Source organism: Symphalangus syndactylus, chromosome 20 (genome assembly GCF_028878055.3).
Source record: "Symphalangus syndactylus isolate Jambi chromosome 20, NHGRI_mSymSyn1-v2.1_pri, whole genome shotgun sequence".
In the NCBI taxonomy this organism is placed as follows: Eukaryota; Metazoa; Chordata; class Mammalia; order Primates; family Hylobatidae; genus Symphalangus; species Symphalangus syndactylus.
This window is the reverse complement of record NC_072442.2, coordinates 27629944-27653158: the sequence shown is the minus strand read 5'-3', so window position 1 is coordinate 27653158 and position 23215 is coordinate 27629944. Positions and strand designations below refer to the sequence as shown.

Sequence of the window (23215 nt, the reverse complement as noted above, 5' to 3'; positions counted from 1 at the left end):
ATCAACAGTAGAATAAATAAATTGTAATATAGTTATACATAATATACTATGTAGCAATGAATAACAACTGTTAAAAGAAAAGCTTTAGACAAATTGAACAGAGTTTAATTGAACAAAGAACAATTCAGGAATCAGGCAGCCTCCAGAACCAGAAAAGGATCAGAGCAACTCCAGGGCTATCACAGGGTCAGATGACATTTACGGACACAAAAAGGAAAGTGATGTACAGAAAACAGAAGTGAGATGCAGAAACAGCTGGATTGGTTACAACTGGGCACTTGCCTGATTTGAAGCTGGTTTGAACAGCTGACTGTCTGTGATTGACAGAAGTTTGGCTGCTGTGATCGGCTCACACTAAGCTACTTGTTATAACAGTAGGTTATGGTCTTTTTACACATCAAGTTTGGTTACAGTTCACTATATATGGAGAAACCTTTAGGCCAAATTGAAAATTTGTGTGGATGCAGCTTTAGACCAAAATTGATTTAACACAACTAATGCCACACATGACCCTAAGTTGTTATGTTGTTGAGTAACAACAGATACAAAGGAGCACATACTCTGTGATTTAATATGAGGTTCAAAAGCAAGCAAAATTAACCTGTAGTGTTAGAAGTCAAGGGAGTGATTGAAAGAAGGAAAGTGGGCAGGGAGGGAGAGAGAGAAAGAGAGAGAGAGTGGGCTGGAGAGAGAGAAAAAGAGAAATCCTGCAAATAAGGATAATTTGACTTCTTTCTTTCCATTTTGGATGCATTTTATTTCTTTCTCTTGTCTGATTACTCTAGCTAGGACTCCAGTACTATGTTGAATAACAATGGTAAAAATGGGCATCCTTATTTTGTTCCAGATCTTAGAGGAAAAGCTATCATTTTTTTTCCCATTCAGTGTGATACTAGCTGTGGGTCTGTCATATATGGCTTTTATTCTGTTGAGGTATATTCCTTCTATACTCAGTGTTTTGAGGGATTTTATTATGAAGAGCTGTTGAATTTCATCAAATGCTTTTTTAGCATCAGTTGAAATGATCATATGGTTTTTGTCTTTCATTCTGTTGATATGATGTGTCACAGTGATTAACTTACATATATTGAACCATCTTTGCATCCCTTGCATCCCTGGCATGATGAAGGATTTTTTTTCAATTTTTATTTTATTTTAAGTTCCAGGATACATGGGCAGTACATGCAGGTTTGTTACATAGGTAAATATGTGCTATGGTTGTTTGCTGCACCTATCAACCCATCACCTAGGTATTAAGCCCCACATGTATTGGCTGTTTATCCTGATGTTCTTCCTCACCCCACACCCCCCAACAGGCCCCAGTGTATATTGTTCCCCTCCCTGTGTCCATGTGTTCTCATTGTTCAGTTCCCACTTATAAGTGAGAACATGCGGTGTTTGGTTTTTTGTTCCTGTGTTAGTTTGTTGGGGATAATGATTTCCAGCTCCATCCATGTCCCTGCAAAGGACATGATCTCATTCCTTTTTATGGCTGCAAGTATTCCATGGTATATATGTACCACATTTTCTTTATCTATTCTATCATTGATGAGTATTTGGGTTGATTCCATGTCTTTGCTATTGTGAATAGTGCTGTAATGAACATATGTGTTCATGTATCTTTATAACAGAATGATTTATATTCCTTTGGGTATATACTATATACCCAGCAATGGGACTGTTGGGTCAAATGGTATTTCTGGTTCTACATCTTTGGGGAATCACCACACTGTCTTCCACAATGGTTGAACTAATTTACATTCCCACCAACAGTGTAAAAGTGTTCCTATTTCTCCACAACCTTGCCAGCATCTGTTGTGGCTTTACTTTTTAATAATCGCCAATGAATTATCTTTTTAATGTGTTGTTGAATTTGGTTTGCTAGTATTTTGTGGAGGATTTTGCTTCAATGTTCATCAGAATAAAGAAATATCTGACTACAGAAATATTGGCCTGTAATTTTATTTTATTAAGAAAAAAATATTGTAGCTGAATATTGTTATCTTTTTCTGGAAAATTTTCTGTTTTTATCCTTTTAAATAAACTTTCTACCCAAACCTCTCTCTCTACCTTCTCTTTAAGGTCAATAACTCTTAACCTGGTCCTTTTGAGTCTATTTTCTAGATACTGTAGTCATGCTTCATTCTTTTTTATAGTTTTTTCTCCTCTGACTGTGTATTTTCAAATAGCCTGTCTTCAAGCTCACTAATTCTTTCTTCTGCTTGATCAATACTGCAATTGAGGGAACATCATACATTCTTCAGTATGTTAATTGAATTTTTCAGCTCCAGAATTTCTGCTTGATTTTTAAAAAATATTTCAATCTCTTTGTTAAATTTATCGGATACGATTCTGAATTCCTTCTCTGTGCTATCTTGAATTTCATTGAGCTTCCTCAAAACAGCTATTTTGAACTCTCTTTCTGAAAGGTCAAATATCTCCGTGACTCTGGGATTGGTCACTGTGTTCTCTTACTTTGTTTGATAAGGTCATGATGTTTGTGGATGTTCATTGATGTCTGGGCATTGAAGAATTAGGTACTTACTGTAGTCTTCACAGTCTGGGCTTGTTTGTACCCATCCGTCTTGGGAATGCTTTCTAAGTACTCAAAGGGAATTGAGTGTTGTGATCTAAGCCTTCAGTCACTGCAGCCACATCTGCATTAGAGGGCACCCCAAACCCACTAACACTATGACTCTTGAAGCCTTGTAGAGGTACTGCCTTTGTTGTCTTGGGTAAGATCCAGGAGAATTCCTGGGATTACCAGGCAGAGACTCCTGTTCTCTTCCCTTACATCTCCCCAACCCCCTGCCAAAATGGAGTCTGTCTCTCTCTCTGTGCTGAGCTGCCTGGACTTATGGGAAGAGTGACACAAGTCCCGCTGTGGCCACCAGCACTGGGACTGTGCCAGGTCCAACCTGAAGCCAGCACAGTACTGGGTCTCACCCAAGGCCTTTGGCAACTATTGTCTGGCTACTGCTGATGTTTATTCAAGGCCCAAGGGCTGTTTAGTCAGCAGCTAGTAAATTCAGCCTGGCTTGTGTCTTTCCCTTCAGGGTAATGAGTTCCTTTCTGGCCCAGAGTGGGTCTAGAAATGCTGTCCAGGAACTAGAGCCTAGAGTTGATAAATTTAGAAATCTACTTGGTGTTTCATTTTACTGTAGCTTAGCAGGCACCCAAGTTGCAAGACAACATGCTTTTTACTCTTCCCTCTTTTTTCCTCAAGCAGAAGGAGTCTTCCATGACCACCACAGCTGGGAGTGTACTGGGTCATACCTGAAGCCTGCACGGCACTGGGTCTCACCCAAGGCAGTGAGTACTGCTTGGCTACCACTGATGTTCATTCAAGGCCCATGGGCACTTTAGTCATCAGGTGATGAATCCTACTGGGTCCTTCCCTTCAAGAGAGTAGATTCCCTTCTGGCCCAGGATGTGTCTAAAATTGTCATCTGGGAGGCAGGGCCTAGCACGCGGACTCCAGGACTCTGCTTGGTACTTTATTTTACTGTAGCAGAGCTGGTATCCAAGTTGCAAGACAAAGCCCTCTTTACTCTCCTCTATCCTTTCCTTAATTGGAAGGAGTCTCTGCTGAAGCTACGAGCTGCACTGTCTGGAGTTGGGGGAGGGGTGACAACAACTCCCTTGGCTGCCCTAGCTGGCGTCTCACTAGGTCATGTACACCCCAAGTCCACTGGCTTTGAGCACAGTACAGCACCAGGACTTGCCCAGGAACTACAGTCCTTATAGCCTAGATTTCCTTTCAAGTTTATTTAGAACCCCAGAGCACTTTAGCCCTCAGTGGTGGGCTAGCTGGAACTCAGGTTCTGACTGCTGGGATGGAAAATTCCCCTCTGGCCAGGGCTGGTCTAAATGCTCCCTCTGTGGGCACCAGCTGAATTCCGCCCCATGTTGCTTTCCACTGTGACAGGGCAACACTGCGTGACAATGCAAAATCCCACAGTCACTGTGCTGTCCCTGCCCCAAGCATCATATTCTGTCTCTGTACTATGAGGCCACTGCTGGGGGATGCAGGAGGGGTGGTGTAGGCATTTCAAGACTGTCTTTCCTATTCTCCTCAGTGCCTCTTTCCTTGATATGATATTAAAACCAGGTATTGTGATCACTCACCTGATTTTTGGTTCTTATGAAGGTGCTTTCTTGTGTGGATAGTTGTTCAATGTGGTGTTCCTGTGAGGGGGATGATCACTGGAGGGTTCTGTTAGGCCATCTTGCTCTGCCTCTCTCAAAATTTCATTTTTTAAAATATTTTAAGTTCTGGGATACATGTGCAGGATGTGCAGGTTTGTTACATAGGTAAACATGTGCCATGGTGGTTTGGTGCACCTATCAACCCGTCACCTAGGTATTAAGCCCCACATGCATTAGCTATTTATCCTGATGCTCTCCTTCCCCTACCCCCAAAATTTCATGTTTTCAATGGGTGAATGATATTTCATTGTACATCTATACCTCATTTTGTTTATCCATTCATCTGTGGATGGATGCTTGAGTTGTTTCCACCTTTTACTGATCGTGTATACTGCTGCCATGAACACTGATGTGCAAGTATCTGAGCCCCTGCTTTCAATTTTTTTGGATGTATACATAGAAGTGGGATTGCTGGGTCATATGTTGTTCTAGGTTTACCTTAAAAAATTAAACTATGTTACTATTATTGATTATTATTGTTATTTTTTTAAGAGACAGGGTCTTGGTATGCTACCTAGGCTGGAATTGAACTCCTGGGCTTAAGCAATCCTCCCACCTCAGCCTGCCAAGTATCCGGGACTACAAGCACATGCCACTGTACCCAGCTCTGTGTTTAATGTTTTGAGAAACCACAACAGTTTTCCACAATAGCTGCATCACTTTGCATTCCCACCAGCAAAGCACGAGAGTTCCAATTTCTGTACATTCTTTCCAACACTCATTATTTTCTGAGTTTCTGTTTGTTTTTGTTTTCTTATAACCATCTTAGTAAATGTGAAGTGGTATCTCCTTGTAGTTATGATTTGCATTCCCTAATAACTCATAATGTTGAACATCTTTTCATGTACTTATTGACCATTTGTATATTTTCTTAGGAGAAATGTCTGTTCAAATCCTTTGCCCATTTTTGAATTAGGTTGTTTTATTGTTATTGAGTTTTAGAAGTTCTTTATATATTCTGAATATTAATTCCTTATCAGTTATATGCTTTACAAATATTTTCTCTCATTTACTACATCATCTTTTCACTTTTTGACATAATTCTTTGATGTATAAAAGTTTTTTAATTTTAAAGTATATTTTATCTTTTTTTGTTTGTTTTCTGTGCTCTTGGTGTTATATCCATGAAGTCATTGTTAAAGCCAGTGGCATGAAGATTTTCCACAGGTTTTCATTTTTCATCTAAGAGTTGTATGATTTTCTTTGTTTGTTTTTAGAGACAGAGTCTCACTCTGTTGCCCAGGGTAGAGTGCAGGGGCATGATCATGGCTCACTGCAGCCTCGACCTCCTGGGCTCAAGTGATCCTCCCACCTCAGCTTCAGAAGTAGCTGGGACTATAGGTGTGCATCACCAAGCCTGGCTAATTTGTTTTTTTAACTTTTTGTAGAGACGCAGTCTCACTATGTTGCCCAAGCTGGGAAAGTTGTATCATTTTCTCTCTTCAGTTTAGATCTTTGATTTGTTTTCAGTTCATGTTTGTATGTAAGGTAAAGGACCAACTTCATTCTTTTACATGATATATCAGGTAGTCTCAGCACCACTTGTTGAAAAGATTATTCTTTCCCTTTGAATGGTCTTGACACCCTTGTCACAAATCAATTGACTATATGTGAGAGTTTATTTCTGGCCTCTCTATCCTATTTTATTGGTCTACATGTCTGTCCTTACTCTAGTACTGTTTTATTTGTTGTAGCTTTGTAGTAAGTCTCAGAGTTGGGTAGTGTGAATCCTCCAAGTCTATTCCTTTTTTTTTTCAAGATTTATTTTGGCTATTCAAGGGCCCCTGCAGTTTCATATTAATCTGAGGATCACTTTTTCTATTTCTGTGAAAAAGACTATTGGAATTTTGACTGCATTGAATCTGTAGATCACTTTGAGTAGAATTGATATCTTAACAATGTAAAGTATTCCGATCTATGAATAGGGACATCCTTCTATTTATTTATGTCTTCTTTAATTTCTTTCAGCAATGTTTTATAGTTTTTAGCATATATCTTTCACTTCCTTGGTTAAATTTATTCCTAAGTATTCTATTCTTTTAGCTGCTTTTATAAATGGGATTGCTTTCCTTTTTCCCCGTTTTTATTTTTTTAGAGGTAGGGTCTCACTCTGTTGCCCAGATTGAACTGCAGTGATGTAATCATGGCTCACTGCACCCTTGAACTCCTGCGCTCAAGCAATTCTCCCACCTCAGCTACCAACAGCTGGGACTACAGGTACATGCCGCCATGCCTGGCTTTTTTTGTTTGTTTGTTTTATAGACAGGGTCTCGGTATGTTGCCCTATTGAATTTGTTCAATAGCTGTAGTAGCTTTCTTATGGATTCCTTCTATATATAGGATCATGTCATCTGTGAATAGAGACAGTTTTACCTTTCTTTCCAATTTGGATGCCTTTTATTTGTTTTTCTTTTCTTATAGCTCTGGCTAGAACTCTGGTATGATGTTGAACAGCAGTGGTGAAAGTAGGCATTCTTTTCTTGTTACTGATTTTAGGGAGAAAGCTTTCAGTGTTCCATTACTGAGTGTCATGTTAACTGTGAATTTTTTATTTTTATTTTTGTTTTTGTTTTGAGATAGGGTCACTTTCTATCACCCAGACCAGAGTGAGTGGCATGATTATGGCTCACTGAAGCCTCAAACTCCAGGGTTCAAGTGATCCTCCCACCTTAGCCCCCCAAGTAGCTGCGACTATAGGCATGTGCTACCACACCCAGCTAATTCTTAAATTTTTTTAGAGACAGGATCTCACTATGTTACCCAGGCTGGTCTTGAACTCCTGGACTCAAGCAATCCTCCTACCTCAGCTTCCTAAAGTGCTGGGATTACAGGCGTGAGCCACCACACCTGGCCAACTGTGGATTTTTAAATACCTACCTTTACTATTTTGAGGAATGTTCTCTCCATATGCATTGATTATGTGGCTTTTTTCCCCTTCATTTTATGAATGTGATGGATTACATTGCTTGATTTTCTTATGTTAAGCCACCTTTGCATTCCTGAGATAAAGCTGGAAAGATTTCATGTTGAAAAGGCTTTTACTATGGTCTTGGATTTGATTTGTTAATATTTTGTTGAGGATTTTTGCATCTATGTTCATAAGGAATATTGGTCTATAATTTTACTGTGATATCAATCTAGCTTTAGTATCAGAGTAATTCTATCCTCATAGAAAGAATTAGGAAGTGTTCCTACCTCTTCAATTTTTACAAGCATTTGGTAAGAATTCATTTCAATTCTTCTTTAAATATTTGATAGAAGTCACTAGTGAAGCCATCTGATCCAAGACTTTTCTTTGTTGGGAAGTTTCTGATCACTGATTCAATCTCTTCACTTGTTAGAGGTCTGATATGGTTTGAATGTGTGTCCCTTCCAAATCTCATGTTGAAATGTGACCTATGATGTTGGAAGTGGGCCTAGTGGGAGGTTTTTGGGTTATGGGGTGAATCCCTCATCAATGGTTTGGTGCTGTTCTTGCAGTAATAAGTGAGTTCTCACTCTATGAGTTCATGTGAGATCTGGTTGTTTAAAAGAGCCTGGTACCCCTTCCCTCTCTCTCTCTCTTGCTGCCTCTCTCACCATGTGATATGCCAGCTCCCCCTCTGCCTTCCACCATGATTATAAGCTTCTTGAGGCCTCACTGGGAACAGATGCTGGCACTGTTTCACACACAGCCTGCAGAACCATGAGCCAAATAAACCTCTTTTCTTTGTAACTTACTCAGTCTCAGGTATTCCTTTTTTTTTTTCAGGTATTTCTTTATAGCGACACAAAATAAACTAACACAAGATCTGTTGAGACTTTCTACTTCTTCTTGAGTCAGTTTAGGTAATTTCAAGGAATTGGTTCATTTCTTCTAGGTTATCCAATATGTTAGCATATGATTGCTCATAGCATTCTCTTATAGTCATTTTTGTTTTCCAAGACAGAGTCTTGCTCTGTCGCCCAGAGCTGGAGTGCAATGGTGTGATCTCAGCTCACTGCAACCTCCACCTTCTGGGCTCAAGCAATTCTCCTGCCTCAGCCTCCCAAGTAGCTGGGATTACAGGTGCATGCCACCACACCTGGCTAATTTTTGTATTTTTAGTAGAGATGGGGTTTCACCATGTTGGCCAGGCTGGTCTCAAACTCCTGACCTCGTGATCTGCCTGCCTTGGCCTCCCAAAGTGCTGGGATTACAGGCATGAGCCACCACGCCCAGCTTATAATTTTTTTTTTTAATCTCTGTAAGCTTGGTGATAATGTCCCCACTTTCATTTCTGATTTTGGTTATTTATGTATCTTTGCTAATGTTTTTGTCAGTCTAGCTCAAGGTTTATTCATTCTGTTGATTTTTTCAAAGAACCAATTTTTGGTTAAATTGTTTTTCTCTACTATTTTTCTATTCTCTCTTTTGTTTATCTCTACTTTAACCTTTATTATTTTCTTTCTTTTGTTAGTTTTGTGTTTAGTTTGCACTACTTTTTCGAGTTTCTTAAGGTGTATAGGTTACTTATTTGACTTTCTTTTTTTTTTTTTTTTTTTTTTTGATATGGAATCTCGCTCTGTCGTCTAGGCTAGAGTGCGGTGGCCCAGTCTTGGCTCACTGCAAGCTCCACCTCCCGAGTTCACACCATTCTCCTGCCTCAGCCTCCTGAGTAGTTTGGACTACAGGCACCCACCACCACATCTGGCTAATTTTTTTTTTTAATTTACAGAGATGGGGTTTCATCATGTTAGCCAGTATGGTCTCAGTCTCCTAACCTCAGATTTGACTTTTTAAAATGTAATCACTTACAGCTATGTTTCCCTCTGAATCCTTTTTTCACTGCATCCTATAAATTTTGATATGTTGTGTATTTATTTTCATTTGTCTCTTATTATTTTCTAATATCCCTTGTGATTTTTTTGACCCATTAGTCATTTAAGAATGAGTTGTTTATTTTCTGTAGCTTTGTATGTTGTCTAGTTTTCCTTTATTGATTTCTAACTTCATCAAGTTTTGTGCTCTTCATTAAAGAGCAGATATTTTATATGGTATCTATTTTTTTTAAAATCCATTGAGACTTGTTTTGTGGCCTAACATATGGTCTCTCCTGGAGAATGTGCCATGTGCACTTGAGAAAAATATGTATTCTGCTGTTATATTGAGTAGACTATTGTATATATGACTGTTAGGACTAATTATAATTTTCATATATGGTGTAAGGTAGGCATCCAGATTCATCCCTTTGCATGTAGATATCAGTTGTCATGGCACCGTTTGTTGAAGAGACTGTTTTTTCCATGAAATTGTCTTGGCACCCTTGTCAAAAATCAATTGGTTTCAGAGTAGAAGAGAAACTTTAAAAAATATAATCAATTGGTCATAGATGTATGGGTTTATTTCTGGACTCTCAATTTTATTCCATTGATCTATGTGTCTATCCTTATGCCAGTACTACTTCAGTAAAGTTTTATAGCTTTCTTCATCTTAGTCTGACACATTTCTGTTTAGTTTATTTCTAGATATTTTAAATTTTTGTTGCTATAATGAAACGAAGCTTTATAAAATTATATTTTCATTGATAACTAAAAATATAAAATATTTTAAATTGGTTATTAATTGGTAGTTCCAAGGAAATAAATTTACTTTTGTATTTTAATCTTGTATCCTGTATTTATTTGGTAGGCTTTTAAAAAAATCGTGGTAAATACATATATCATAATATTTACCATTTAAACTATGTTAAAGTGTACAATTCAGAGCCATTAAGTAAATTCACAATGTTATGTAACCATTACCACTGTCTAGTTCCAGAAAGTTTTTATCATTACAGATAGAAACTCCATTTAGTAAGCCTTTCAAAGCTGAAGACTTGTGTCTTTCTTCAGTTCTGAGAGATTTCTTACATTATTTATTTGAATATTTCATTATGTCTAACACTTGGCTTACACCTTCTGACACTTTTATAAGATTAATATTAAATGTTCTGGATTGACTAGGCATGGTGATTCATGCCTGTAATCCTAGCACTTTGAGAGGCCAAGGTGGGTGAATCACTTGAAGCCAGGAGTTCGAGACCAGCCTGAGCAACATAGTAAGACTTTGTCTTTACCAAAAAAAGAAAAAAATACAAAAATTAGCTGGGCATGCTGGCATGCACTTGTAGTCCCAGCTACTAGGGAGGCTGAGTATATGCTGTCATATACTCATATACATACACATATGGGTATATGGTGTCAACATGATGTGTTACTGTTGATGTTAATAATGATCATTAGGCTGTGATAGTATTTGTCAGGTTTCTCTACTGTAAAGTTATTTTCCCTCTCCCATTTCCATATTGTACTCTTTGAGAGGAAGTCACTATATGCAGTCCGCACTTAAAGAGAGGGGAGTTATGCTCTACATCCTTGAGTGTGGAGTATCTACATAAATTATTTGGAATATTTCTGCACAGGAAATTTGTCTTTTTACTTATTTACTATAGTTTTTTTTCAGCACTTCCTTACTTTCTGGCACTACAAGATATTCCAGGCACTACAAGATATTCTTGTATATATTTCCTATATACAAGATGAGCCCAATCCTATAATCAGCTGTATCTCCAAGGAGTTCTGATTTTTTTTAATTGGAGAGTGATATTAGAAACCAAGGTGTGGGCCGGGCACGGTGGCTCACGCCTGTAATCCCAGCACTTTGGGAGGCCGAGACGGGCAGATCACGAGGTCAGGAGATGGAGACCATCCCGGCTAACACGGTGAAATCCCGTCTCTACTAAAAGTACAAAAAATTAGCTGGGTGCAGTGGCAGGCGCCTGTAGTCCCAGCCACTCGGGAGGCTGAGGCAGGAGAATGGTGTGAACCCGTGAGGCGGAGCTTGCAGTGAGCCGAGATAGCCCTACTGCAGTCCAGCCTGGGCAAAAGGGCGAGACTCCGTCTCAAAAAAAAAAAAAAAAAAAAAAAAAAAAAAAAAAATGAAACCAAGATGTGAACACTAGATGGTCTACATTCTCTTAAGTGTTCTTTTTAATAACTTTAAATTTCTTCTACTTTCTCTGCTCTGAGGATATTCTTTTAAAGACTCCTTACATTTGTTCTATTTAATCATATTTCCTTGGGTGTCATTAGTTATTCTGTTTGTTAAATTTAGTCATGGGGACGATTTTTCTTAAACATTCTGTGAATGTGTGCTTATATTTGAATTTGAGATTCTCTATTTGCTTTCCTATAGAGTTACTGTTTTCTATAGTCTGATGCCAGTGGGGGAAGGACAAGATGTGCAGACAGTGAAGCTGTCAATAGGTCATTTTCTCTGTGTGTGGAAATCTTGCTTCTCTGGCCTACACATCTATATATCTTAACTCAGTGCAGGGGAAAACACTTCTGGTGCCTGATGATTAGCTCAAATGGGAATGAAGATATACAAAAAGGTCAGTCTTTCCCCTGTGACCCATATCTACATCCTCTAAACTTGGGGTGCCTCAAATCTGCTCCCAAATTTTACAGTGGTCTCCACCGTATCTTTTTTTTTTTTTTGAGACGGAGTCTCGCTCTGTCTCCCAGGCTGGAGTGCAGTGGCGCAATCTCGGCTCACTGCAAGCTCCGCCTCCCGGGTTCACGCCATTCTCCTGCATCAGCCTCTCCGAGTAGCTGAGACTACAGGCGCCCGCCACCACGCCCGGCTAATTTTTTTGTATTTTTTAGTAGAGACGGGGTTTCACCGTGGTCTCAATCTCCTGAGCTCGTGATCCGCCCGCCTCTGCCTTCCAAAGTGCTGGGATTACAAGCGTGAGCCACCTCGCCCGGCCTCCACCATATCTCTTTAATCCTATAGTTTCTTCAATCAGTTGAATTCCCCTGCTTTACATTTTTCAGAGATCTTCAAAATTCCTGACTCCTGAAGGCCCCCTTCATGATTGTAGTAGTATTATGCATTTTTTAAATTTTAAAAACATACACACAACTTTTCCTGTCATTGCTAGAGATTTTCATAGGGGAGGGGATGTAGGTGCCTGTTCTCAGCCTGCTGTCTTGGTCTAGTATCTCCGTCCTGCATTTAAAAAATGAAAACATAAAGGAAGCTGGGAATAAAATGAAGAGAAATGTATTTAAATATACATATGTGGTAGACTCTTTGCTTACTTACCACACATTTCTTCACCTTTTTTTTTTTTTTTTTTGAGACAAAGTCTCACTGGAGTGCAGTGGCATGATCATGGCACACTGCAGCCTCGACCTCCAGGGCTCAAGTGATCCTCCCACCTCTGCCTCCTGAGCAGCTGGGACCATAGGTGTACGCCACCATGCCTGGCTAATTTTTTTATTGTTTGTAGAAACAGCATCTTCCTAATGTTGCCTAGGCTGGTCTTGAACTCCAGGGCTCAAGCAGTCCTCCTGCCTTGGCCTCCCAAAATGTTGGGATTACAAATGTGAGCCACTGCACCCAGCCTTCCCTACCTTTTTGCCTGCCAACTGAACCTCAGTGTTGTAGCAGATGAAAATCACTTGTTATCAGAGAATTTGATCCAAACCGTGACACCAAGAAATAAATTATAATTTGTCCATACTATTTATAGTAATCCCATTTCCCTTTAGCAGCGATTGGTCTGGGTGTGGGCATGTACCCTAGTTAGGGCCGATGAAATGTAAAGGGAAGTCTTAGAGTGGGGAGTCTGGGATCTTCTCCTCTCGGATAATAAAACAGAGCCTCAAGAGGAGAAAAACCCTTTGTCCTCTATGCTTTTTTGCTGTGAGGAAGTGATGGCTGGAGCTGTAATAGTCATCATGTGATCATGAGGTACAACCAAAAAAATGAACGAAAATAAACAGAAACAGCCTACGCATTTAATGAAATCACTGAACTGCTGAATGGCTTCTGATTAAGTCAACAATAAATGTCTTTATGGTTAAAGTCACTTTGTCTGATTTTCTGTTATTTTCAGCTGACATTCTTCCAATCCACTGTGTAAATGGATATAAAAATTTTTTCAAATATTATTCTAAAGTCACATAGATTAAAATTTACTTCTAACATTTCTTACATTTCACTTTTTTTTCCCCTCAGAATTAAACCTGGAGGGGCAGCGAAAAATTTCACCTGGTTCAATAAAGGACTCTAAAACTGAAGCCTCAGGTAATATTGCAATTAGAAAATCTGCAAAAGTGATTTTTGCTTTAGATGAAACTGAACTGAAATCAAAGCTAGAGCACACATGGAAGAAAAACCTTTTTGAAAGAATGGAGGCAAGAGCCCAAGCAATGCAGCAGAAAATAATAGATAAGGAAAATCTGAAGAAGGAACTAGAAAAAAAGGCTGAAAAAAAACTCCCTAGGGATAATTTGGCCAAAGAGTGGTTTAATACTGAAAGCATGACACTGAATAATCGTGCATATTTGCTTGACAAACTTCTACCCACCTTAGTTCCTGGAGTAGAAAACATGTTAACTCAAGTAGAAAAGATGAAGGTTTTGACAGAAGCTGATACTCCAAGCAAGTTTGACCCAATTAATTATTTGGGGGAATATTTAATGAGAAACAATCCCAATTATATCAAAGACCCAGGAATGTCTGGTTACCAGAGGGTGATGAAAGAAGTCACAGAAGACCTGAAGATATATGTTCCTGACACTATCTGCAACAGGTACAATCTGTTATAGTTTCAGTTCATGATCTGTCTCCTTACATTGAAAAACTAGTAGAAATAATGACATAATCATAGACAGGACTTAAAGGAAGTGATTCTACAGTTATTCAGAAAGTATTTATTGAGCTGCTAGTATGTGCTTCACTCTTTTTGAGGCACTGTGAAGACTAACTAAATAAGTTCCTTGTATTCATAGATTTAATTATCTCACTATGACTGCAAGTGTATATTGATTTGTATTTTTATTTATCTGCCTGCACTGGAAAGTAAGCTATATGAAAGTTGGAACTTTTTAAAAATTTAACTTTCCATATAGGCAATCTGGTTTAAAGGCCAATATGTAAAAAAAGTTATATAGTGAATAGTTTCCCTCCCATTCTTATCTTCCATCTACCCAATATTCCACCTCCACCATGAATAACTACTATTCTTAATTTTCTATAGATCCTTATAGAATTTCTTTATACATACATAAGGAAATGCAAACATGGATTATTAGTTTTCTTTCTTTTACACAAAAGCATGTGATATGTGTTACAAATACCCATTTTTACCTGCCATTTATCTTTTGTCATGTAGAAGATTTTTTATTTCTATATAGTCAAATTTAAATTTTCTTTTATGGCATCAGGATTTTGAGGCAGTGTTACACTTCAAAATATTAAAAGAATTCTTCCATGTTCTCTTCCAGAATTATTATTATTTTAATTTTCATTTTAAATATTGGCTCATTTGGAATTTAACCTAGTGTAACATGTAAGGATTCAACTTTATCCTTTTTCAAATGTCTACTTAGTGGTCCCAATAAGAGTTGAGTAGTCTATCTTTGCCCCACTGGTTTGGGATTGAGCCTTTATTAATAAATTCATATATATTTTGGGGTGTATTTCCGGATTTTTCCATCCTATTCCATTGGTCAGTCTCCCTTTCATGCATTCGTACCACACTGCTTTAATAATTGAGACTTTTAAATATATTCCATAGATCTGACAGTGCTGGTCCCCACTATTTGCTCTTCTTCTTTTCTGATGTTTCCAGGCTATTTTTGTTTGTTTACTTTTTTAATATGAATTATGGGAGTAACTTGTCTACTTGAAAAAAAATGGGGAGGGAAAACGAAAAAACAAACCTTACAGGAATTTTTATTGAAATCTGATTACATCTATTAATACTCTTAGAAAACCAACATCTTCAAGGCTGCAATTAGCCAAAATTACACCACTGCACTCCAGCCTGGGTGACAGAGCCAGATCCAGTCTCAAAAACACACACACACACACACACACGCACACACACACACACCAGAAAACCAACATCTGTAATAATGATGAGTGTTTCGGGGTGTCTTTCCATTTGCTTATCTTATTTTGTATGAATTAGTGTTGTCCTAAAGTTTTTTTGCAGCTGGGCATGGTGGCTCACGCCTGTAATCCCAGCACTTTGGGAGGCCAAGGTGGGCTGATCACCTGAGGTCAGGAGTTCGAGACCAGCCTGGCCAACATGGCAAAACCCTGTCTCTACTAAAAATGCAAAAATTAGCCCAGCGTGGTGATGCATGCCTGTAATCCCCGCTACTTGGGATGCTGAGGTGGGAGAATCACTTGAACCTGGGAGGCGGAGGCTGCAGTGAGCTGAGATGCACCACTGCACTCCAGCCTGGGCAACAGAGTGAGACTCCATCTCAAAAAAAAAAAAAAAGATTTTTATGTAGGTTTTGTATCCCTCTTATTAGATTCATTACTAGTTATTTTTATCGTTCTTTGTTGCTATTTTAAGCAGGGCTTTCTTCTGTTACTATATTTTCTATCTGGATGTAGTCTGAAGACACGAAAGCTACCAATTTCTATATATTTTTGTACCCTGCTACCTTACTGAGTTCTCTTACAGTAACAGTTGATTTCTTGGGTTTTCTAGGGAGGTAACCATTGTCTGCAAATAATAGTAGTTTTCCTTCTTCCTTTTCAATTTTTATACTAATATGCTACTACCTCCAATACAATATTAAATAATAGTGGTGATATGGGCATCCTTGTCTTTTTACAACTTTAGTAGAAATGCTGCTTCTGTTACTGCTTCATTATGGGCAGTTTTTATATTACTAGTTCTATTCCATTTGGATATGAAAAACATTTTATCTCAATGGGAAAATGTACCTAACTTCTACCTTTCAGAGTGATTTTTAAAAATTAAGACGATTTTATCAAATGCTTTTTCAACACCTATGAAAGTGATAATATGATTTTCACCTTAGATTCCTTAATGATGAATTTTATTAATAGATATCCTACTATTCAATTATCTTAGAATTCCTGAAATAAATCCTGCTTAGTTGCTATGTATTTGGGTACACTGAAATATGCTTTCTACTTGTAAGACAGAATAAATATATCTTTCCTTTTAATTACAGATTTTTCAGAATATGGTATATATCTATCTACCTATCAATAGTCACCGCTAGTGGCAGCAAATGAAAAATATTTTCCCCTTTTGGGAAGGGGTTCCTTTTTCAGTATCATCATGGATGCATGTATTTTAATATATATTCAATATATTTTAATCAGTTATAGTAATTTTTTTTTCTGTTAGATGCTCAAATTGCACCAACTTAGGCTTCGGTGTTCTGACATTACCCCTTTAGTCTTTGAAAACTTCATGCATTTTTTTTTTTTTTTTTGAAATGGAGCCTTGCTCTGTTGCCCAGGCTGGAGTGCAGTGGCGCAATCTCGGCTCACTGCAAGCTCCGCCTCCCGGGTTCACGCCATTCTCCTACCTCAGCCTCTCTGAGTAGCTGGGACTACAGGTGCCCGCCACCACGCCTGGCTAATTTTTTTTTTTTTTTTTTTTTTGTATTTTTAGTAGAGATGGGGTTTCACTGCCTTAGCCAGGATGGTCTCGATCTCCTGACCTCGTGATCCACCTGCCTCGGCCTCCCAAAGTGCTGGTATTACAGGCATGAGCCACTGCGCCCGGCCCATGCATTTTTAAAATGGATTCCTGGCTCCGTTTAATAGGGATCACTCACTTGAGAGCTAGGAGTGCTCATAAATACTGTGTAGTCATTGTTTCTAGGCCCTTCAGTACTAAAACATATAATTTTTAGAGTCAATGGCCCGTCACCAGACGTCACCTGCAGCCTCTTTGGGTGTGCCACCACTGCCGGGCCTGCTGTACGACCCGCGGGCTCTGGGCCATGACTGCTCTTGCGCCCGGCTCAGGAGGACCCTTCTTGATCCAGGAGTGGACCCTGGTCTCACTGAAGCCAGTTGGGGTCTTGTGGCGGCCTGTTAGGGATGTGATCCAGCACTTTGGAGGCAGGGCTTCAAGCTGGTAGGGATAGGCCATAAAGCGTCCTTGCTGAACACTACCAGGATCTGCGAAGGAAGCCCTTCTACCCAGTCCTCCTTAGCTATGTGAACTCCAGGCCTGTTGATGGCCATGGTCTGGGAAGGGTACAATGTGATCTACGCCTCGAGGGCTATGATAGGATACACTGACAGGGTTGAGGCTGACTCTGTGACCATAAGGGGAGACTTCAGCGACTTCAGTTCCACAGCAGCAGGAACATCATTCACACCAGCTATTCAGGGCAGGCGGTCAGAAAGAGATCCAGCTGTGGTTTGAAAGCAGTGAGCTGGTGAACTAGCTCCCCTAGACAGGGGCCACCGCAGGAGCATCTTCCCAGCCAGAGGGCTCAGGCTCCCCTTGGCCACCCCAGCCTTGGTCCACGAGGACCAACTACCTCTGTCACAGGAACCCAAGCCCACACTCCTACAGGTCTCTCCCAAACCACTTCCCTGTGCACGTTCTGCCCCACCCCAGCCCGGAGGACTTTGAGCCACAAACTTTATGTGCCTTTCTGTATCTTAGCCAGCACAGGATTGGGCCAAATCCTTTCTGCACCAAACTGCCAGACAACCTTTGGGGTGTCTTCAAAAGTGGGTAAGGCAACCTCTCCTCCCGCAAAAGGGAGACATTAAAATTCGCTGTGCTGAGAAAAGAAATATATAATTTAAAAAATGAGTTAATATTGACAGTTGCATGTTAAATATAATGTTTCAGGTCTTCATCTAATTTCTTTAATATTTATATTTCCTTTTTCCTTTTTTTTTTTTTTTTTTGAGACAGAGACTCGCTCTGTCACCCTGGCCGGAGTGCAGTGGCGGGATCTCGGCTCACTGCAACCTCTGCCTCTGGGTTCAAGCAATTCTCTGCCTCAGCCTCCTGAGTAGCTGGGATTACAGGCGCCTGCCACTATACCCTACTAATTTTTTTATTTTTCATACAGACAGGGTTTCACCATATTGGCCAGGCTGGTCTTGAACTCCTGACCTCGTGATCCACCTGACTCGGATTCCCAAGGTGCTGGGATTACAGGCGTGAGCCACCACGCCTGGCCTGTATTTCCTTTTATCTTACACAGAAAATCTTGGTTCCTAATGACATTGACATAATTACTGATTTGTTTTATCCTACAGTTTACATAAAAGCTTCAAAATGGCCCAGTGCAGTGGCTCAAGCCTGTAATCCCAGGACTTTGGGAGGCCAAGATGGGTGGATCACCTGAGGTCAGGAGTTTGAGACCACCCTGGCCAACATGGTGAAACCCCGTCTTACTAAAAATACAAAAATTAACTGAGTGTGGTGGCATGTGCCTGTAATCCCAGCTACTCGGGAGGCTGAGGCAGGAGAATTGCTTGAACCCGGAAGGCAGAGGTTGCAGTAAGCTGAGATCATGCCACCTGCAGTCCAGCCTGGGTGACAGAGTGAAACTCTATCTAAAAAAAAAAAAAAAAAGCTTCAAAATAATAATACCAACAAGCTTACTAATAATAAAAATATTAAACAAGGCTTTACATTTATTTGCAGTTTTTTTGTCCTTAGAATATACCCTTGCCAGGTGCAGTGACTCACACCTGTAATTCCAGCACTTTGGGAGGGATCTCTTGAGCCCAGGAGTTCGAGACCAGCCTGGGCAACATAGCAAGACCCTGTCTCTACAAATAATAATAAAAAAAATTAGCTTGGCTTGGTGGCACATGCCTACTACTGCCAGCTACTCCAGAGTCTGAGGTGGGAGGATCACTTGAGCCTGGGAGATCAAGACTGCAGTGAGCTGGGTCATGCCACTGCACTCTATCCTGGGTGACAGAGCAAGACCCTGTCTCAAAAAAAAAAAAAAAAGAAAAAAAAAAAGAATTTGTCTCACTAGGTATATATATGTAAAAATAGAGCCATGCAAAAAACTAGAAAAAAACAGGGATTAAATCCCTTTATGCTGGAGATAATCCCAAGATCATGGAAATTTTGAAAAATTTCATTACATAAAAAATGAAAGTGTTTTGCCTGGTAAATTGAGTCACAACTTCTCAGTTCTGCTGTTGTAGTGCAAAAGCAGTCATAGCATATATGTAAATGAGACAACATGGCTGTGTTCCAATGAAACTTTATTCGTGGATACTGAAATTTGAATTTCATATAATCTTCACATGGCACAAAATATTATTCATCTTTTGATTTTAAAAAATGATTTAGGCTGAACACAGTGGCTCACACCTGTAATCCCAGAACTTTGAGAAGGTGAGGGTAGGAGGATTACTTGAGGCCATGAGTTCAAGACCAGCCTGGGCAACACAATGAGACCCTATCTCTAAAAAAAATAAAATAAATAAAATAATAATATTTTTAAAATAAAAAACTAAAAATATAACAACCCCTCAGCTTTTGAGCCATACAAGACCAGTCAGTGGGCCAGATTTAGCCCCCAGGTTGTAATTTGCTGACCTTTGTCTAAATGGTATCTATTAGGTCTCTTCTAGGTGTAAAACAAAAGCGATACACTTTTCCTTTTAATATCTTCTGACATACAGACCTACACTAAATTTTCTTTCTTTTCTTTTTTTTTTTTTTGAGACAAAGTCTCACTCTTGTCCCCCAGTCAGGAGTGCAATGGCACGATCTCAGCTCACTGCAACCTCAGCCTCCTGGGTTCAAGCGATTCTCCTGCCTCAGCCTCCCGAGTAGCTGGGATTACAGGTGTGTACCACCATGCCCAGCTAATTTTTTGTATTTTAAGTGGAGATGGGGTTTCACCATGTTGGTCAGGCTGGTCTCGAACTCCTGACCTCAGGTGATCTACCCACCTCGGCCTCCCAAAGTGCTGGGATTACAGGCGTGAGCCACTGCACCCGGCCCACCTACACTAAAATTTATAATTCCTTTTGACTTGTTTTAGTGTCCTTCCTATAGGGTAAACAACTAATTAGAAGCTTTAGAATAGTAATTCTTTTGGAATTAGGCACAGATATCCCTCTGGGATAAAGTAAGAGATATGTGCAGAACTCTTGTTTTATGTGTGATTATGAAATTTTTATTTTCAGTTGAAACAGGCTTTCTAAGATCATGGTTGTCTATCAATGACACCAGAATCACCTGGGGTGCTTGGTTAAAAGTGCAGATTCCTAGATCCTTCCTCAGATCTGAATCAGAACCTCTAGGAATGCATTTAAAACAAGTTCCATAAGAGGTTATTATTGCACACTAAAGTTTCAAGACCAAATTAAAAAGAAACCAAATTAAGAGAGTTTTAGTACTAGTGAAAACTTTCAGTAGCATGCAGGAAGAAGTTTCATTAAATTTAATAAATAGCTTAAGGAACATTCCCGCCCACCATCTGTTCTGGCGATAAATTAGACTGTATTTAGATCTATTTCCACTAAAAATACTTACAATCTGTGAACTGATGTTGTCTGTAAACAAATATATTGACAAACACTTCCTCTTATTACAGATATGTAAATCTCAATGGGTATGTAAAACTCTAGACATTCATTAATGTCTATAATAAGATAGTAATAAGCACACTAGGTCATTGGGTTCCATGACACAGGAGAATTAGGTTGTTTCACTGATGTTTCTTGAACTGGGAGTTTGATTTCTTAGGGTCATTTGAGGCTTGGTAAAAGTTTTAGTTAATGGTTGCTCTATTGGAGCAACACTGTTGCAGGAATTTCATGAAATAATTAATCAAAGTTGCTTTGTTTACCTGGATTGTTAGAATTGGGGCTTCATCTTTTTCTGGCAAAAATCCAAGATCTGTATGTCAACAGATGACAGTGTCAGGCATTTGTAGAATATTCAGAAATCCTAAGGATGTTTTACAACAGTGTGTTCTACTCCTAATCCCTATCGACTTAAAGCTTGTATACCCAGCGATATTAGTAAAAACAGTCCTGCTTTGAAATTCTCAGAACTATACCATTGTTTGTGTTACCTTCAATCCATTGCAAAGCCTTAGAAAAGTCCATTCACTTTAGGAATGAAATTTTCCTGAATTATAGCCAAGAAAAAAAGTCAAAGAAAATGTATTTGTTTTAATTAGACTCTATCTTCTTGTGGTAATGTTTAAGTGTTCATTTGATTCAGCTTGATCCAAAAAGCTTTTGTCTGCCTACTTTCTAGGACAAAAGGGATTCATCTCTGTGAGGTCTCTAAAAACAACAGATAGAGAAGACACTGCTTACTTATTTGGAACAATTTTTATAGTGGTAGCCACTATATCTGAAAAATACAGTATCACTGCTCTTTGTAGGTTTTATATGTGCAATGTAATTTACTACTTTTCCTTGGGGTTCTTGAAAGACACAGATATAGAATTAAAGTGGACTTTAATTCTTACATGCAATTTTGGACAACTGTAAAGTAGGTTAAGTTTGTATCATTCGCTTTTCTTCATCTTTTCTTTTCTTTTAGTATGCTTTTTAAAAAGTATCTTTTCCCTCTGACTCTTGATTTCTCCGGTGTTTGGGATTGCATATTTGAAGATCATTACCACCTTATTATGATCGATAATGAAAAATATTTGCTCCTAAAATAGGATTACAAACTTTTAATAGCCTAATTATGATGGTGGTTACACATACTCATATATGTTAAAATTCGTAAAACTGGCCGGGCGCGGTGGCTCACGCTTGTAATCCCAGCACTTTGGGAGGCCGAGGCGGGCGGATCACGAGGTCAGGAGATCGAGACCACAGTGAAACCCCGTCTCTACTAAAAATACAAAAAATTAGCCGGGCGTGGTGGCGGGCGCCTGTAGTCCCAGCTACTCGGAGAGGCTGAGGCAGGAGAATGGCGTGAACCCGGGAGGTGGAGCTTGCAGTGAGCCGAGACTGCGCCACTGCACTCCAGCCTGGGCGCCCGAGTGAGACTCCGTCTAAAAAAAAAAAAAAAAAAAAAAAAACAATTCGTAAAACTATGTGCCAAAGAAGGTAAATTTTACTGTATGATATGTTTTAAAATATAAAACTTTTAAGCAGTAAAAAAGGAAAACTGTTAATGTTAGAATTTCAGACTATTCTACTTTACTACAAATTTCCTCTCTTTTCTCCACTAGTCTTGAACCATAATAACCTAGAATGAGTTCAAACAAACCGGAAAGTAGATCTAAGAGACCCAAAACAGAAGCTTGTATCTTTTCCTGTATAATGCATACCCAGTTCTGCCTTGGTAGTGATTTCTGATAATTGCATATTCGTTATGGGGTCTGTGTTGCAGTTTGAGATATCTTTCGGGCATTTTTCCTGTGACTCCTCTTTATTAACCTTATGCATTAATGATGGAACATTTAATCCATAAACAGAGAGAAACACAAAGAGGTATTTCAAAGAATTACTTTCTCTACCACAGCTACATACAAGAGAAAAGCAAGTTAGTATAAATACTCAAGCCTTAAGGATACACAAACCAAGTAAAATTTCAAGGAGCGAGGGACACCAGCCTTTATTTTATTAATTTCTTGCATATTAACTCGCGTTGTGTTCAAGGAATTTATGTAAACTATGTGACAAAAATCTATTGTGTGTGTTTCTATTGGAATGTGTTATTTGCAGAGTTCTCAGATCTGCTTCAAAGTACTTTTTGTAATTTTTTTTTTTAAAGCTTCAAAATGCCTTACTCATCCTTACAAGATGCCAGCAGTAGGACTTGGCAAGACAGAGGGAATGTTTCATCCTTGATATGGGTCTTCCTGAGTTGCCATGAGACAGTGGCTTCCTAGACAGCTGTCTGCTCATACTCTACACCAGCTGCCACCCATTTACTGAGCCATGTGCTTATATTATGCTAGGAAAACCCACAGGTGCTTCTGCACAGGTGATATTAGTAATATTAATCATCTTGTCGATTTATATGAATATCAAATTTTATCAATCCAGTAAAACAGATTATGAGTGATGTGAGTGAATGGGCAAGGAAAATATTTTTGTAGTATTCAAATGACTGTTACATCCAATGGAATGGTGGTAGGACTTTATCCAAACAGGTTCTACTCTTGTTCAACCTGAAGCATAATGACAATTTATGTACACTGACTAGTTTCATGTCCATCTCTAAACCTTACT

At 39.1% G+C, this 23215-nt stretch overlaps 1 protein-coding gene across 10 annotated transcripts in view; it reads left to right on the top strand.

Annotated features, from left to right (window-relative positions):
• Nucleotides 1-23215, top strand: part of EFCAB5 (EF-hand calcium binding domain 5) — a 171519-nt gene that overhangs the window by 26613 nt on the left and 121691 nt on the right. For 6 of the 10 annotated variants that reach the window (XM_055257458.2, XM_055257461.2, XM_055257460.2 and 3 more), the window contains one exon: nucleotides 13238-13814. The exons of 3 other annotated variants lie outside the window; for them this stretch is intronic. In XM_055257458.2, the coding sequence (XP_055113433.2) occupies nucleotides 13238-13814 (577 nt within the window). The remainder of the gene's footprint in view (nucleotides 1-13237; nucleotides 13815-23215) is intronic. One more of the 10 variants, XM_055257459.2, reaches the window with a different exon arrangement.